The 16,423-nt window shown below is 41.9% G+C and overlaps 1 protein-coding gene across 6 annotated transcripts in view; it reads right to left on the reverse strand.

The window, feature by feature from the left end:
* The window catches only part of LOC306972937 (receptor-type tyrosine-protein phosphatase mu), a 373,633-nt gene extending 372,820 nt beyond the window's left edge, over positions 1-813 (reverse strand). For 4 of the 6 annotated variants that reach the window (XM_079569665.1, XM_079569664.1, XM_079569663.1 and 1 more), the window contains exon 1: positions 425-813. In XM_079569665.1, the coding sequence (XP_079425791.1) occupies positions 425-497 (73 nt within the window). In that variant the 5' untranslated portion in view covers positions 498-813. The remainder of the gene's footprint in view (positions 1-424) is intronic. The other 2 variants (XM_079569668.1, XM_079569667.1) reach the window with 1 other exon arrangement.
* Positions 814-16,423: the final 15,610 nt, after the last annotated feature.

The following is a 16,423-nucleotide window of genomic DNA, read 5'->3' on the forward strand; positions in this document are numbered from 1 at the left end:
GGAGCGCGCGTGCATCCCTGTTCCGGGTTAATCACATTAGGGCGAGAACTTATCGAGATGAAGTCATGAAGAGGCTGGAACGCACTGACGCCGTTTTTTTGGAGCGCGGAGAGAGTTGGGACAGGCTGACCGCCGGAGCGCACCTGCTCAGCGCTCTCCACAAATTAAGAATGAGTGCTTGGCGTTGGATGAGTGGCTCGTTACTAATTGCTGGTGGGGGGGGGGGGTTCAATCATAATGCCTGGAAGCGTGTGCGGCGTGTAATCCGTGAGTGGCCATGACTCGTTATGAACGCGACAGGAGAGGAGATAAACCTGCGAAAAATGATTGCCAAAACTCCATATAGGGATCGTATAGTTGGGACAGTTCGCGTTCTTTCACTCAATCGCGCACAACAACAGAAAAAAACGTGCCCCCCCCTTACCTTTAAAAACTTCAGCCCTCGCGGACAACAAAAGGGTCATCGCAGCAAAGAAGCAATTGATAACTTTATCCATGTCGACAGCGGCGCCGGCGTTAACCCCAGTCGCGGGGTTAACTGTGGACACTCGTCTCTCCGAACTTGAGCTCTTTCGTTCGTCCCTGGGTCCGAAGTGGCTCCCGTCCTTCCTTCCTTCCTTCCTTCCTTCCGACCGACCCCTCCGTGCGCTGATTGTCCGCGGGTACGAGGGCGCTGTTGGTCGGGTAGAGACGCGCGCGCACTCCCCGCCGGTGTTGTAGTTGTAGTAGTGGAGACTTGGAGGAGGAGAGAGAAGCCGCTGTGAGTGAGTGACTGAGCCCTGATTCCTGAACTGCGAGGGAGAAGGAGGGAGTGTGGAGAGGCGCGTGGTCCGGGGGGGTGTGTGAGAGGGGGGTGCAGGGGCGAGCCGAGGCCGCTAGAGGGAGCGTCAAGCGTGCGTCTCCAATGAGGGGGGGGGGGATCTAATTGCGCTGATGCGGAGCAGCTGTGGACAATCACAACGGCAGGTACACTTAACACCGCTATTATTAGTCGGCAGTTAGTTACGCAGCTTTAAAATAGTGGCTGTGCTGAGTAAACGCAATTACGTGAAACTGTTTTTAAGTTGATTTTTTTTGGAAGCTGCGTATAACTCGTGTTGGTGGACCAAAAGGTTGCACTTGACTGTCGTTTTAAATTCTGCGCATTCAGCTGGCTGTGATCCCAAACAACAACAACAGCAGCAGCAGCTCCTATCTCCTTTCAAAGTCTCCGATTGGGCTATTACGCAATGTGCAGTCTACAGGGGAAGTTTGCGTCAATGTTATTTCAATGCTTTCAGTGTTTTTTGTCAATTCGTCATGTGAATCAGCTGATGACCATGTGGAGTGAAGGGAGACAAACATCAGCCAGAGAATTAGGTCAAATAGGTCAGCGAGTTGCAGAAGTTTGTTCACAGTGTGAGCATTGCATAAATCCGCCGTTTTTGGAATTAAAGGTGCATTATGCAACTTTTTTATGCAGGAGATAAAAGTTTATTTGTGCATGTTTTACCTTGTTACCCAGTGGCTGTATGAGTGGTCAGCATGGCGCCTGCACTTCCCATCACGGCGGTCTCTACAACACTCCAGGATCAATTGTTTTGTAGGTTTTCTGATGAGAGGGTCTGTCCGCAGTGAAAACTTTCCAAAAATGTATTCTTGAGATTACTCTGAGGGAAAGTACAGGCACTATACAGCCACTGGGTCAATACAATGCCAAATACACACAAATATCAACTTTTTTTCGCACATAAAAAGTTGCATAATGCGCCTTTAAGGGAGAAAAAGAAAGAAAAGTTAGTTTTGTGGCTGGTGGTGAAATGGCTTTTTTCAGTTATACTAGTGTGGACTTTCATGGTTTATTATCGGTTTGAATGGTTCCTTACTGGGCCAGGACTGGTTCAGCCTGGGTTTGGACTGGCTTTAGTCTGGAAAAATAAAAAGTTACATAATGCACCTATAACTCTGATTTATTTGTTATTGGTTCAAAATTTGGAGTTGAAAGGTGAGTTTACGTGCACCAATAGTTTCCATTATGCTTTGAATTCCTTCATAGGAAATGAAGTCAATCAATATAAAACGATGATAATAATAATAAAAATAAAAAAAAACTCTACAATGTTTGTTTATCCATTACACAGATTTCTGAATAGACAGTACTTTTCCAATACCTCGTCGTATAGCCCCGTTCTGTGCTGGAACATATGCCGTGTCCAAAATAGCACTGGGCGCCCCGTAGTGCTTAGTGTATATTCTTCAAATTAGTAGGTCAGGAGAAGGATGACTTAGGCATATATTTTGGAAAGACTTTTCTTTCCCCTCAGTGACTGGAGTGGAGCTGCTCTGCTCTTTGTGTCAGTACTTTATTACAGTAAAAGGCACACTGGGTTTCAACAGACCCAATGATCAAGTTCGAATCCTGACTCGTGCAAACTGTTGTGTCTTTGGGCAAGACTGTTTCCTCACCTTACCGAGGAAATGTGGTGGGTGAGTGAGGGGTTGGTAGTAGTTGAAGGTGATGCCAGTGTCTCAGACTGGCAGTCGCTCATCTGTCAGTCTACCCCAGGAAGTTTGTGGCTGGTTAAAAGGAATAGGCCACTGTTTTTCCATATGTTCTTACCTGAGCTTAGACGAGTTGATGCGTACCTGTCTGATGTTTATGTGCGCAAAAAGATGTTGGGGGTGAATTTAGAAGCGACCGAGCTCTTCCACGTTTCCCCTATTTAAAGGGACTATAAGGAGTAAAAATGTTAAAACTAAGTATTTTCCTCCCCCTACATGTTCCAGCAATGTCCTAATGTGTAGAATGAGCCCAGACCTGTTCACCACAACTGTCTCTAAAATCCTGCACCGTCACTCAAAGGTTTGTTACTTCGGGTCCGAAGTGCCGTCATGCACGAGCTTAATATCGAAGCTGCAGTTGCACATGTGACCTGAGGTGGCAGTAGTGAGTATATAATGGCCAACTTGCATCTAGCTCCTTTAAAAACAGTCATGGTCACGTATAATCACACATTAAAAATTTCAATTTTAAGGAAAATAGAATGTTATGCATGGACAACAAAGTGCTCCTAAGGTGTTATTACGCCTTACAAAATAGTACCCCTTTTTATCCGCTTAGAAAATTGACATGTTTAATTAGTGTAACTACTTGGATCGTGCAACTGCTCACGTAACTGTATTTAAATAGGGGAAACCATAGAGGAGAGGAGGTGAGGCTAAATGCTAGCAACATCTTTTTGTGTGTCTGAGCGCACGCGTAAAGACCAGACAGGTACGCATCAACTCGTCTAAGTTCAGGTAAGAACAAATCTCAGTATGGAAAAACGGTGGCCTGTTCCTTTAAAGACCTGACTTTTACTGGGTTATTTTGGACTTGGTTTATACTTTCTTACCAAGTCAACACAGTGTCATCCTTCAGGCTGTCAGGAAGCGGAACTCTCCCCTTCCCTCCCTCTCCTCCCTCTTATCGTGTTCCTATATTTTTGCTGTTTTTCACACCAAGGGTTTTGAGGGAACATTCAAAAACAAAATAGTGCTTGCTGTTACTGGCCTGTATACCCTATAACCACCAACTAAAACTATGTGTTCCACTTGTACTACGTTTTGGATTACGTAGCACTTTTGCGTTTTGCACTCAAAGCACTGTTTTTACCCTTGCACATGCTACAGCAGTGACAGCACTAATTTGGGGCTCGGTGTCTTGCCCAAGGACACTGCAGCAGATGAAAGGGAGGGGCCTAAAACCAAACCTTTTCCCTGATATAGGTTAAAAATAAAATAACTTCTAAAGAGCTAAATTTGCAAAAGCTGCTCTTTTAAATAGTTGATATGCTGTACTGTAAGGAAAGTGCTCTGTGTAACTGCACAGTGTGGTAGAAGCTTATGTCTTTATTGTTGCACATAAGCAGTAACACGAGAGGGTGAGGCAGGTCAGACGCAGTTCAGTAAACGGCAAGCTATAGAGATACACAAGGGCAAGTAAAGAGTATGAGACAGTAGTACTACAAGCAGTAGGATTAGCACAGCAGATATCAGTTAAAGTTAGACTAGGAATATTCATCTAAAAACTCTATATGCTCTATAAACATGAACATTTTCATACAGATTATTGATAACTACATAATTGTAATGTTGGGCTGAGCCTCACACGGGTTGCCAGATCTTGTTGAAACAGAAATGTTTAATTCAGGTTGAACATGCTTTATACAGAAGTTCCACAACCTGCATATCGTACTGTTTCTCATTCTGTGTCCTTTAGCAAGACACTTCACCTTCCATCAGTTTTCACCGACCCTGAGGCTGAAGGGTTTAAGAGTAATCAACATTCAACAGGGATGAACAACCTTTATTCATGGCCACACGAGACCAGAACAAACTTTTTACCGCAATAAAAAGTCCTTTGTTCATCTGAAGAACGCGTTGGTGTAAGAGCACTTTTAACTTATTCTGTTTATGTGCCTCAGATATTTTCCTCTTTTACAGTTCATGCAGTGAGGCGAGTTTTTGTATTTATACTTAAGTGTATCTTTGAATAACATTCTGACATTTCTGACAATAGCTCAACCATACTCAATAGAAAGAGTCATGTGAAATCTTCATACAACTTCGAAGTTGTATGAAGTGTTTTGCTTGTATTGTATAGTGCTTTTGCGCATGACAATTTTAAGTTTTAAGAAGCCGTGCTGCTACTGTGCCCATATGTTGCTTTATCTTGACTCGTGCAAACTGTTGTGTCTTTGGGCAAGACTGTTTCCCCACCTTACCAAGGAAATGTGGTGGGTGGGTGAGTGAGTGAGGGGTTGGTAGTAGTTGAAGGTGGTGCCAGTATCTCAGACTGGCAGTCGCTCATCCGTCAGTCTACCCCAGGGCGTATGTGGCTGTACAATGTTTCTCAATTACAAACTGAACGGCTAAAGGACCCTTCACCGATTCACCAATCTCAAACCATTTCTGGCAACAATGTAGTGCCTGGAAAATATTGCATTTGTTCTTTTCATTATCATTTTGAATCTCTTCTACAGGGGAGTGCTAACCACTGCCCATGCAGACGGTAAAAAACCATATGCTTCGCACATTCATCCAATAAGTGTGTTTTGCATATTTCCCAATGACAGATATGCAGATGTCTGTCAATCAAGGTCAGCGCGCGCTCAGCCTTCAAGGATAAAGAGAGGGATTTATCAAAAAGGACAACGAGGCTTCGGAGACCAAGGCTGTGTTCTGTTTAAATGATGGATTCGACAAAGATGAGACATTTTTTGAACTCCTGTTTCAGTGTGAAAAGTAATGAAGGTACACGGCCGACTGGAAAATTGCCATGGCAGGTCTGGGAATGTTTTGTAGACGTGTTCAATGGATCACTGGTCTTGAAACAAAACGTAGATGCAAGCCTGTCAGGAGCAGTGAGCGGAGCAGTTCCCAGGGACCTGACCTAATGTTCATGAGGATTGCATTGTGCATGTTTTGGGTTGTAAATGAGGTGATTGATGTTTGTATACAGCTGCACAGTGACATAACCAGTGCATGTTCTGGCCTGTAGGAGCAGCTATGGAAGCCTGGAAGGATCAACGTATTATTCCCATACGTCATATAACATTGAATTTGGTTTAAGGCTGCTGGTGAAAAGGGAAATATTTTAAATTTAATTATATCAATTTGAAACTTTTGCTGTAGAATGAGAAAAAAAATGTATTGCAAGTTGTCAGTCATTTCATGTTTTCATATTTGCCCGGTAAACATCTGTCTTATCATTTGTTTATTTATTGATTGTTTTATTAAATCTTTATTTACCAGTTGCACACATACCTTTAAAGGAATAGGCCACCGTTTTTACATACTGAGATATGTTCTTACCTAACCTTAGTCGAGTTAATATATACCCGTCTGGTCTTTGTCCGTGCGCTCTGTCACGTAAACGGAGCACATACGCAGCCTCTCCCACATGTCATATAGCTCCAAAAAAGCTCACGATTGAAGCTACCAAGCTCTTCCACGTGTTCCCTATTTAAATAAAGTTACGTGAAGTGTTTTCATGCGAAGTATATTTACACAGAAATGTAGCATGTCGATTTTATAAGCAGATAAAAAGGGGTACTATATTGTGTTAAATAGGGAACACGTGGAAGAGCTTGGTAGCTTCTATCGTGAGCATTTTTGGAGCTATATGACATGTAGGAGAGGCTGCGTATGTGCTCCGTTTGCGTGACAGAGCGCACGGACAAAGACCAGACGGGTATATATTATTATATTAACTCGACTAAGGTTAGGTAAGAACATATCTTAGTATGTAAAAACGGTGGCCTATTCCTTTAAGGATTTTTGGCTCTTAAGTGTTATTAGATTGGAGGGATCGAGGTGAGAGAGGGCGAAGAGCGGGGAGAGACATTCAGCAAATTGTCAAAGCTAGGCCTCAAACCCATGACGTTGAGGACAGAACATGTGCCACATGTGCAGAAGCCTTAAAGGATCTGTATCATGCTATTTTAGCCATCCCAAAGTAATCTATAGGCATTTATATGATATATTGTACCTCTACCACTGTGGAATACTCATTTTTGTGAGAAATATAAGTATTTTCTGGGGGACTCGCGTTGGTTGTAAAAGTTTTGGCTGATAGTCGCCGAATCCCAGAGAGAAATTCCAACTTCTGGTGAAACTTGCCTTGCCTTGCCTTTACTTTTAAGGTCTGGACCTTTTATTTTGAAATTTATATCAACAAATATGTTGGTATAAATTTCAAATATGACGATTTATGGATAATCTTCAATACCTTCTAAATGTATTACTCTAGTGGCACCAAATTTACACCAGTTACCAATTATCATACTAGCAACTTACTACAACCTTTATTTTTTTGATGTGGACATTTATTTTGAAATGTATGTCAGTTTATGAAAATGCGTAGATATTACTCTTTTGCACTAAATTGGCACCAGTCACTCCAAGGTAATTTAACCTAAAAGCCTTGTTAATCTTTCTGAAGTCATTTCCTTCACACATTATTGCGATTAACCCTCCACATGCTGTTACACTGTTACACAAAGGCACTCGTAGCATTGTCCACTGAAGAAGCGACTCACGCCAAAGTCAGGCAATGTCACTCCTCGATGTTGTCATTGCATGCACAGACACACACACTCGCGCGGCCGTTTCACTGGTCCTAGCACTTTTCATGGCTAATTAAAATGCCACCAGATTGACATGGCGGCGCTACATTTAGTCTCAAAATGACCTCTTGCTGTCAAGGATATACCGCCGCTGTTTTTACTTGATCAACACCAGCAGCGAACAATGGCCGCCGCATGCCTTTCCAAATGCCTCGGTGCCTCTATGGTCCGCGGCTATTGTTTCGGCTTCTCACATATAGTCGATGTCGTCAGGAAGGCATGGCTGCAAGTTTGACTCGGGGGAGCTGGTAAAAATAAAAAGAAAGAAGAAGATGTGAATGGCTGGGTTTAGAATTGACTGTGGCATTACTTTCACTCAAACAAGATGGATGGGAAAGTGTGGTTTAGTGGTGTGCATGAATATAGTGTTTACTAATTGGCTGTTGGATCAAATACACTTTAAGTTCTGAGTGAAAAACATCGCTGTTACTCTTTGCGTTTTCTCTTGCACGTGGTTCTTAAAACTCCCACTTCAGGGTAAGCTCAGATCTCCTTCACAGAGAGTCAATGTTCAAAAACATTCATGCTTTTCTACTGCAAAACCGTATTCTGCAGCACCTTCTGATACTTGTTTTAGATCAATAGACATTTTCTAAACAATAAAATGTAAGGTAGGTAAACTAAACACCATATTTTAAGCCACAATTCCTCATTTCCGAAATATGTATTAAGTCACTTTGCACATAGCCTGGTTTTACCATACCCTCTTACTCATTTCAGGGTCTGGATCTTCACAATTGAGCTCTGTTGTCAGGTGGGAGGGATGAACCCTGTTGAAAGTTTGAAATGATTGGATCTGATTTTCACTAGCGTTTGGTCGTGACGTATGTAATGCACCCATGTGAGTGAAGAAACCTATCATTACTCTTGGGGACAGCAGCCTTTAATTTCATTTCTGGATATTTGGGAGCCGAGCCAGAACGGTGAATGGTAGGTTGCAGTGTTAATTTCGTCGACTAAAATATTTAGTCTTAATTTTAATCTAAAATTGGACTAAAACTAAAGGAAAAGTTTTTCATGAGACTAAAACTATGACTAAAATATAGAGATATTTAAAGAGATATTTTAGTCGACTAAAATAAGACTAAATAAAAATGAAAGGGAGAGACTAAAATCAGCCAAACTTCTATTGACCGTCTGAAAGAGCCTTTGATCATGTAAATTCTCTGCCAAAGGATCAGCTCTGAGCTTTGTTCATGTGGAGCAGCTCCATGAAGCAGAGGAACAAGATTAAATATGATTATAATGAATATTATCAATGCAAAAATCTTTGACTAAATCTCGACTAAAATTAAACTACATTTTAGTCAAAAGACTAAGACTAAAACTAAAATAAAATATATTGTCAAAATTAACACTGGTAGGTTGAAATTCAACCAATGTAACGCGGCCACTGAGATCAGACACAGACTTAACATGTAGGGAAATGATCATTGACCGGAGTTTACAGATGGCACCTCCGTTGCGACAGCCCATCGATCCAACACTTTTTGACACCACTATTCTGACAATTGGTCCTTAAAGAGATATTTCAGGATTTTTGACATAGGGCCTCATTTCCTAGTTATCCAGAGTGTTGCTGATTTCTGGAGATATTTTTTTTGTAATTCATGCAGTTCTTATATTTTCAATTTCGTGGTGCTAGGCTAGTGCAAGGCTAGCGCATTTCTATGGTATCAGCTAGCCTGCATTAAAAACAGTCTGACCCGCTCCGAAATATCGGAATGCCGGGACGTTTGATAAAAAATGGAACCACCCCCACTCCGACAATTAGACCTTAGTGTCGGAGTAGGGGGGAGTCGGAATGGCGGGGTGTAACCTTCACTAATGCTAACACGGCTAGAGCTAGCACGGCTAATGCTAACGTCCACAGCAGCTTATAGAGACCATGCCACTGGCGTTTTGGTAGCAAACAGAGCTGAATGACTGCTCTCCAGTAAATTTAACCTATCCGTTATTTTAGGCTAACCTGAAATACCTCAGCGTAAGGTATCCAAAATATCTGGAATATAAGAATATGACTATAAATCCACTTTCTTATTAATTTCCAACCACCCTGCGTTCACACTCTCGTCATTGCCCCGTCTCCTTCAGTGACAGCTCTGATCCACGAGTATCTAATAGAGCCGTATTCGCTCAACACTAAAGCGTCCCCTAATAGCACTCCACTTTGCCTCGGCTGCCTCTCGGGCCTGTGCGGAATAATGATTTGTCAATAAGTGCCAGTCACCTGCGATGATGTGATGCGCTGGCTCCGATCAATCAATCACTCAAGTTAAAACTGGCTCCGCACTAGAGCCTGGCGACGCTCCGCCCTCCCCGAGGCCCCGCCGTTCCCCGCGCTGCGCTGATTTTATCACGGGGGCCCTTTGTGATTTTTCCGGCGCCTCCGCTGTCAAAAACTCAATGCGAGATTGATTAGCCGTCCTTCACAACGGGAAGTCATTGGCGGCTAACGATACAAGACTTTTTATATTGTTTCCGTGCGGAGCGGGTTATTAATGGCGCCCGGATTGGAGATTGAATGAAAACAATGCCAGAGAGAGCTCATGTGCCTCAATTGGTTTTGGGTTTTTCAGTTTGTGCAATAGCGCCTCCAGAGAAGAATAATGTTGCTAGATTTCATATGACATTATATCATAAAGGCTGCGATGTTTGTTACAGTAAGATGCATATACAACAAAGAGACAGCTACATAGTCACTAACATCAATGATTATGACCTTTTTGGATATTTGTAAGGTAAATGAATTAAAAAGAAATCAAAACAGTCAGCACCGAGCCTTCATATGACCCAAAGTGTCATTATGTCTTGGGGCCCTTGCGACATCAGTGTCATTTCATATTGATAATTCATTCTAGCACAATAAGAGGCCCATCATTTGAGACAATCCCCCACTCCTTAGCCCGACTCTGTTTGAAAACAAGTCAATTTGAGGGGACACAAGAGCAATTCAGCCGGGTGAGCTGTTCCAGGACCCGGGGGGCCCATGAAGAAATCAATTTTCTATTGCTGAGTTTCAGGTCACATCACAGCACTCTGAAGGCCTGTAATATCTATACAGGTGGAGAGGCCAGGTAGCAATGTTTTGTTTTTGAGGAGATTTTTGGTGTTTTACAGAGAGACCATGGACCCAGTTAATGATATTAAAGAGACGGATACAAATTGGTCATTTTTATACTCGTTACTGCCCTCTTAGGTGTTACGCGTAACTGCAGTCTCTATATTAAAGGAACAGGCCACCGTTTTTCTATACAGAGATATGTTCTTACTTGAGCTTAGAAGATGTGCCTGTCTGGTCGCTTCTAGCTTCACCCCGTTTGGAGCTATAGGAATGCATTGGTAGAGGCCAAATGCTAACAACATCTTTAGTCATGTTACGTGACTGAGGGCACGCACAAAGACCAGACAGGAGCTCGTGCATGATGGTGCTTCGGACCCGAAGTAACAACTTTTTGAGTGACAGTGCAGGATTTTAGAGGCAGTTGTGGTGAACAGGTCTGAGCTCATTCTACACATTAGGACATGGGGGAACATAGAACTACTTAGTTTTAACATTTTTAAATTCTGTATAGTCCCTTTAATGATCATTTTTGTAATTTATGCATTTCCCTTTAAAATACATGTGAAAGTGTAGTGTTTTTGGCATTTTACCATGTCAGCAGGAGATTCAGATAAAGTTGCGTTTTTTGCTGTGTTTATCAATGGAACTCTCAGCTGGAAGGGGGGGCAGCTAATTATTATTGATTTCACACATCACAAATGTATAGGAACAACTGGTTCCTGCCACCCACATGGTACACACATGTGACATAATCACATTCTAAAACCTGAAAATAACCAATTAAAAAAAAAAAAAATGTGGAAGGGGGGCCCCATGCAAAATCTTTTTGCTCAGGGCCCCAGAAAATCTGTCAACGGCCCTGCAGAGATGGCGGCACTCATGGTGGTTGGTGGTTTCGGGCCTAAACAGCCGTTTGTAGGCTTGGCCGGTCCTACAAGAGTGGTTAATATTGCAAATTTGAGCCCAGGTTGGATTCCTGGTTCAAGTGTACATCTCTGTGTGGAGTTATCCCAGCACAATAGACAAGAAACAAATAAAACCTCTATTGGTAATCCTGACCAAACCTTGCTCATAATAATAATAATCATTCATGTTTTTACAATGACCTGTTGTTGATGTTTTCTGTTTTGTTTTGGTTATTACTGACATCTGGTGGTGGGATTGAAAATTGTAATTCAAACATAAATATTACTCGTTACACAGGCCTATTTTTTCTTACATTTGATAAGCATTTCATATTATTTGTTTTCAAGCGCCAACAGTTGCAAAATGCTAAATGCTTAACATCAACCTCTGCTTTCAACAATGGATTTCACTGCTCATGTTCCGGCTAAAACAATCTCTAAACCCTAGACGTTCACTCCCTCGTTATAAAAAACAAACTTATCAGAGCACAAAGCAATTAAAGGGATTTGCAAATCCTCCAAAAGCTGCAGACTTCAGTTGGGGGAGTCCATGGTCCCAGATCAGCGAGAGAGTGAAAACATCATTTTAATTAATGACATGTGAGGTTTATGCTCGTTTTTTTTTTTTAGCTTGAACTGTTATGCATTTATTGACTTAAGACGGGATGTTTCGTATAGTAACAGCAGCTTGTTGATTTGCAGAGCATCAGGGAAAATGGTGGTAGTGATTGCAGCAATGGCGTAGTATTCGGTGGCTGAGTAGGAAGAAAGTCTGTCTCAAATAATTATAAAAGTTATATTATTAATTATAAAAATATTATGTGAATGATACTGGATCAGTCAGACAAACCCGAACACATTCTGATGTCAAATTCAAATGTTATTGACTTTCACAACCAAGAAATATGGGAATGGGAAAGAATGGTCAACGTTTTCATTTTATTTATTTTATTTTACCAGAAAGTCCCTTGAGATTTTTTTTTTTTTTTTTGAGTGAGACCTGGCCAAGAGGCACCAGTGACAAACAATGTAACAAACAATTACAAATCAAATAGCACACCTCAATAATAATTAAAAAAAATATGTACAATCAGCTCAAGAATGTTTCTGATGCCTGTCAGGTCCAATCAGAAGGGAGGGGGAGGAGCTTGATTGAACTTTTGAAAATTCTGTTCCTGCTCTCCTCATTTTGCAAACTAAGAGGGGCTTTCTAGTTAAAGAGGGGAGGAATATGATGACTTTCACATTTTACTCTATGCATTGACGGTATTGATAAAGACGGCATTGCGTCATAGAAGGGGGCGTGGCTTCGCCGAGGGGGAAAACCAAATCTTTAGGGAAACACAATTTTCCACTCTTTTTAGCCATTTTCTAGTGGACTATGAACTTTTTTATCATATACAAATGAAGCCAAGTCTAAATCGGGTCCATAAGGATATTTTTCCACAGCAGATTGTTCAGTAGAAGTGAAAAAACGGCAGTCGTAGCTAGCACTAACTAGCACGATGCTAACATGTAGCATTATGTTAGCATTCTTTGTTATTTATAGGCAGTTGAACCACTTTGCTCCTCTCTGTGTCTGTGTGTCTTTATTGGATAGAAAATTATATCAATAATTCAGCATTTGTTACAGCAGTTTTTCAATAATTAGAGAAAGTATAGATTTTTCTCCAAATTGTTTTCCCCCTTAACTGTTTTCAAACATGACCATATATGGGCGATTCCTGAGATGCCGTCTGTATCTATATCAGCTGTTTGCAAAAGGCACAAATAAATGTATATAAAAACAAAAACTACCTTTGCTTCTATGCTTTGAAGTTGAAGCGACACACTTCCACCTCCCACTGAATCCTGCTCTGCGCTGCCGAGATGTTAAGGCTGTGTAAAAGCTGGATTGAGGTCAACTGTTGAATGATCTTTATAGGTGCTGGATGTGACAGAGTCCCGATCAGGAACTGGGACAGAGACTTAAACAGAGCCGCCTCATCCATCATCACTTCACCCACTATTATCTGCCTGTGTAAGTGCGGCGTATGTACGGCATGAGGGAGAGAAAAAGGGGGTGGGGGAGAGGGTTATGGTGAATGATTAATGCAATAATAATATGCACCAATAGGGGTCACTTTTCCCTCTGCTCTGTACGTGACATGACAGATTTTGGCTATTTTACAGCTTATTTTAATTGCTGCTACCTGTAGAAAGCCTGTATCAGTAATTTCAGGGTTTAATCTTGGAATTATTGTTCTTATATTTAATTGTCTTAAGTCCAGCATGAGTAATTACTGTATTATGTTTGAGATTTAGAGCTATTTCCAATGAAAATGAGCTTTCATTTCCCGACACTGATGACGACACATCTTCCTTGCATTCACTACCCGCTCCCGCTTTAGTTGGACAGTTTCTGCTCAAGTGGCATTTTTCATGTAAATAAATGTAAAGAGATAGTGGGGATGGGCTGTAGTGCAATCCTCCTATCTGTGAAATTACCCAGAGCCCGAGATCAGCCGCTGATCTCCACCAGCGCCGGGAGAAATGATGGGAGCCTTACGTAGTGCACTCCAGTTTATACATGTTGGAACTATTACTGTATATTTTTATTTGCACTTCACGGAGTACTGAGTGACTATACAATAGTGCCTCTTGTACCAAAAGCAATATTTGGTCTTGTAGGATGCATAACGTTTGCATATAATTAGCAACAGTTGAAAAATGCTGTCCTGACTCAAACCTACTACATGGAACATAACATTTATACTGTGTGTGCAGTTTAAGACATACATATTGCACAATGTTGCAGATCATGTGGCAACATCTCAACTTAAAGGGACTACACAGAGTTTAAAAATGTTAAAACTAGTACTAAGTATTTTCCTCCCATGTTCCAGCCATGTCCTAATGTGTAGAATGAGCTCAGACCTGTTCACAACAACTACTCTAAAATCCTGCACATGTCACTCAAAAAGGTGTTAATTCGGGTCCGAAGTGCCGTCATGCACGAGCTTAATATAGAAGCTGCAGTTGTGCGTAAGACCTGAGGGGCAGTAGTGAGCATAAAATGACAAACTTGCATCTAGTCTCTTTAAAGACACCATTCTGTGCTAAATAAGATTTCAAAAGCTTTTTGTTTGTCGATTTCCTTGCCTTATCAAAGATTAAAAATTAAAAAAAATCTCAGTAGGTCAACAAAAAAGTTAATTTAAACCTGGCTCCACTCATTATTTGATTTACTTGCCCCAAAAGACCATTTTTATACATACATTTTATTTTACGCTTACAGTGAACCCTTGATACACAGTGCCTTCCAAATTTGGTATAATGTAATGTGCTTGCATATAGGCATATAGGCAATATAAGACCCAAAACCCTAACCTTAAAGGAACAGGGCACCGTTTTTTGGGAGAGGCCAAACGTCTTTGGTCATTGTGCGTGACTGAGGGCACGCACAAAGTTTATATGTGTGTATTTGACCTTGTATTGACCCAGCGGCTGTATGAGTGGTCAGCATGGCACCATTCGATCACGGTGGTCTCTACAACACTCCAGGGCCAACTGTTTTGTAGGTTTTCTGGTTTTCAGGGTCCATCAAGTGAAAACCTTGATCCTGGAGTGTCTTAGAGACCACTGTGATGGAAAGTAAAGGTGCCATGCTGGCCACTTTTACAGCCGCTGGGTCACTGTGAGATCAGCCCAAAGCCTATGGGTCTTATTACATTATATACCTCAAAACACCTAATACTCATTGTTCCATTGTTCCATTGTTATTACAGATTGTTAATTTGAATCTGACCCTAAATGTACTATACAGTCTCAGCCTCTCTGAGTGGGGTGACGCCTGATGTTTCCACAGGTGTCCCACGCCCTTCTGGCCACACCCACTGCATCCAACTTAAATGAGAACAACTGAAATCAGAATTGGCCGGTTCTTTCACCACATTCTGCAATGCCCCTCTCCTGGACAGCCCTCAGACTGGCGCCGGGCCCCCTCTCACTCGTCATCCCCTCGCTGCAGTAATCACGGGACACTGGTATATGACAGTTTGCATTGAGCTGTCCTCCTGGGACCGGCGCGGCTACATCAGCACTTCTGACTGACAGACTGGAAACCAGGGAGCCTCAATTGGACACTGGAGATGGCCACTCACTCAGACAGCTGCCATTTTCTAGAGGCTATTTCTTTTTCATTGTTTATGCCGTAATGAGGAAAAATGCCGTGTGAGTTCACTGCATAATTGTGAGGACAGTAGTTTGGAGAAGTCGACAGGAGCAGTGACACTGGGTTTAGGCGAGGCGCTGGCGGTGCTAATAGGGCTATTCCGAATATGCTAACAAAGCTTCCACGCCAGGAGATAATCTGTCAGTTTGGTTCGGTGTTGGCCAGATTTTTACAGCAGTGTTTTCCAACCAGGGGCACGGGGACCCCTGGGAGTACATGAAGGCTTGGCAGTAGAAACCTGGATTCATTTCAGGGTGAAAAAGGAGGTAAGATACAGTACTATTGCTATTTTAAGTTATTTATTTGCAGACGCAGGAATTTGAAACTTGTAATTACTTGTACACATGTAGTACACACACACAATGGAATAATGTGTATTAGTAGTTTGGAGGTACGTAATGTAATAAGACATATGACCCTTAAGGTAAGTTGTGTTCTTGTGTCTTATTACATCATGTATCTCCAAACTACTAATACAGTCCATTGTGTATGCACTACAGGTACAATATATCAAGGGTAGTGTAAGATAAAGTGTTACCTTTTGTTCATGACAAGCTCAACAAGCTGTAACAAAAAAAGGCACAAGCATCTACATTTACATACGAATGCTCCTACCTAGGTGTTCAAGGCCACCATTTTTAAATACTGAGATATAATTCTTACCTGAGCTTAAACGAGTTGATGTGTAGCTGTCTGGTCTTGACGTGTGTGCTCAGTCACGCAAAAAGACAAAAGATGTTGTTAGCATTTAGCCACTCCTCCTCTCCTCTATGGATCCAAATGGAGGTGAAGTAAGAAGTATGAGCTACATGAGCGATCCAGATAGTCACACAAAATTAAACATGGCGATTTTCTAAGCGGATAAAAAGTACGTAAGTAAGTGCTTTATTGTCATTGTACAAGAGTACAACGAAATAGTTTTCAGGTGTCAGTCCTGAGCTGCTTCGGTTGAGCTGCGCTGCCACTGTTAATCCGCATGACCTTGGCGGTCGGGGAAACTGTAGCACTCGGAAGAAACCTGGCTGCCCTCTGTCTCCTCTGTCTCCTCTGAAATGGTGAATCGCCTCCTGGGCTTCAGCTCCACCTCCTCCTG

The sequence above is a fragment of the Gobius niger genome (assembly GCF_951799975.1).
Source record: "Gobius niger genome assembly, chromosome: 13".
Taxonomy (NCBI): Eukaryota; Metazoa; Chordata; class Actinopteri; order Gobiiformes; family Gobiidae; genus Gobius; species Gobius niger.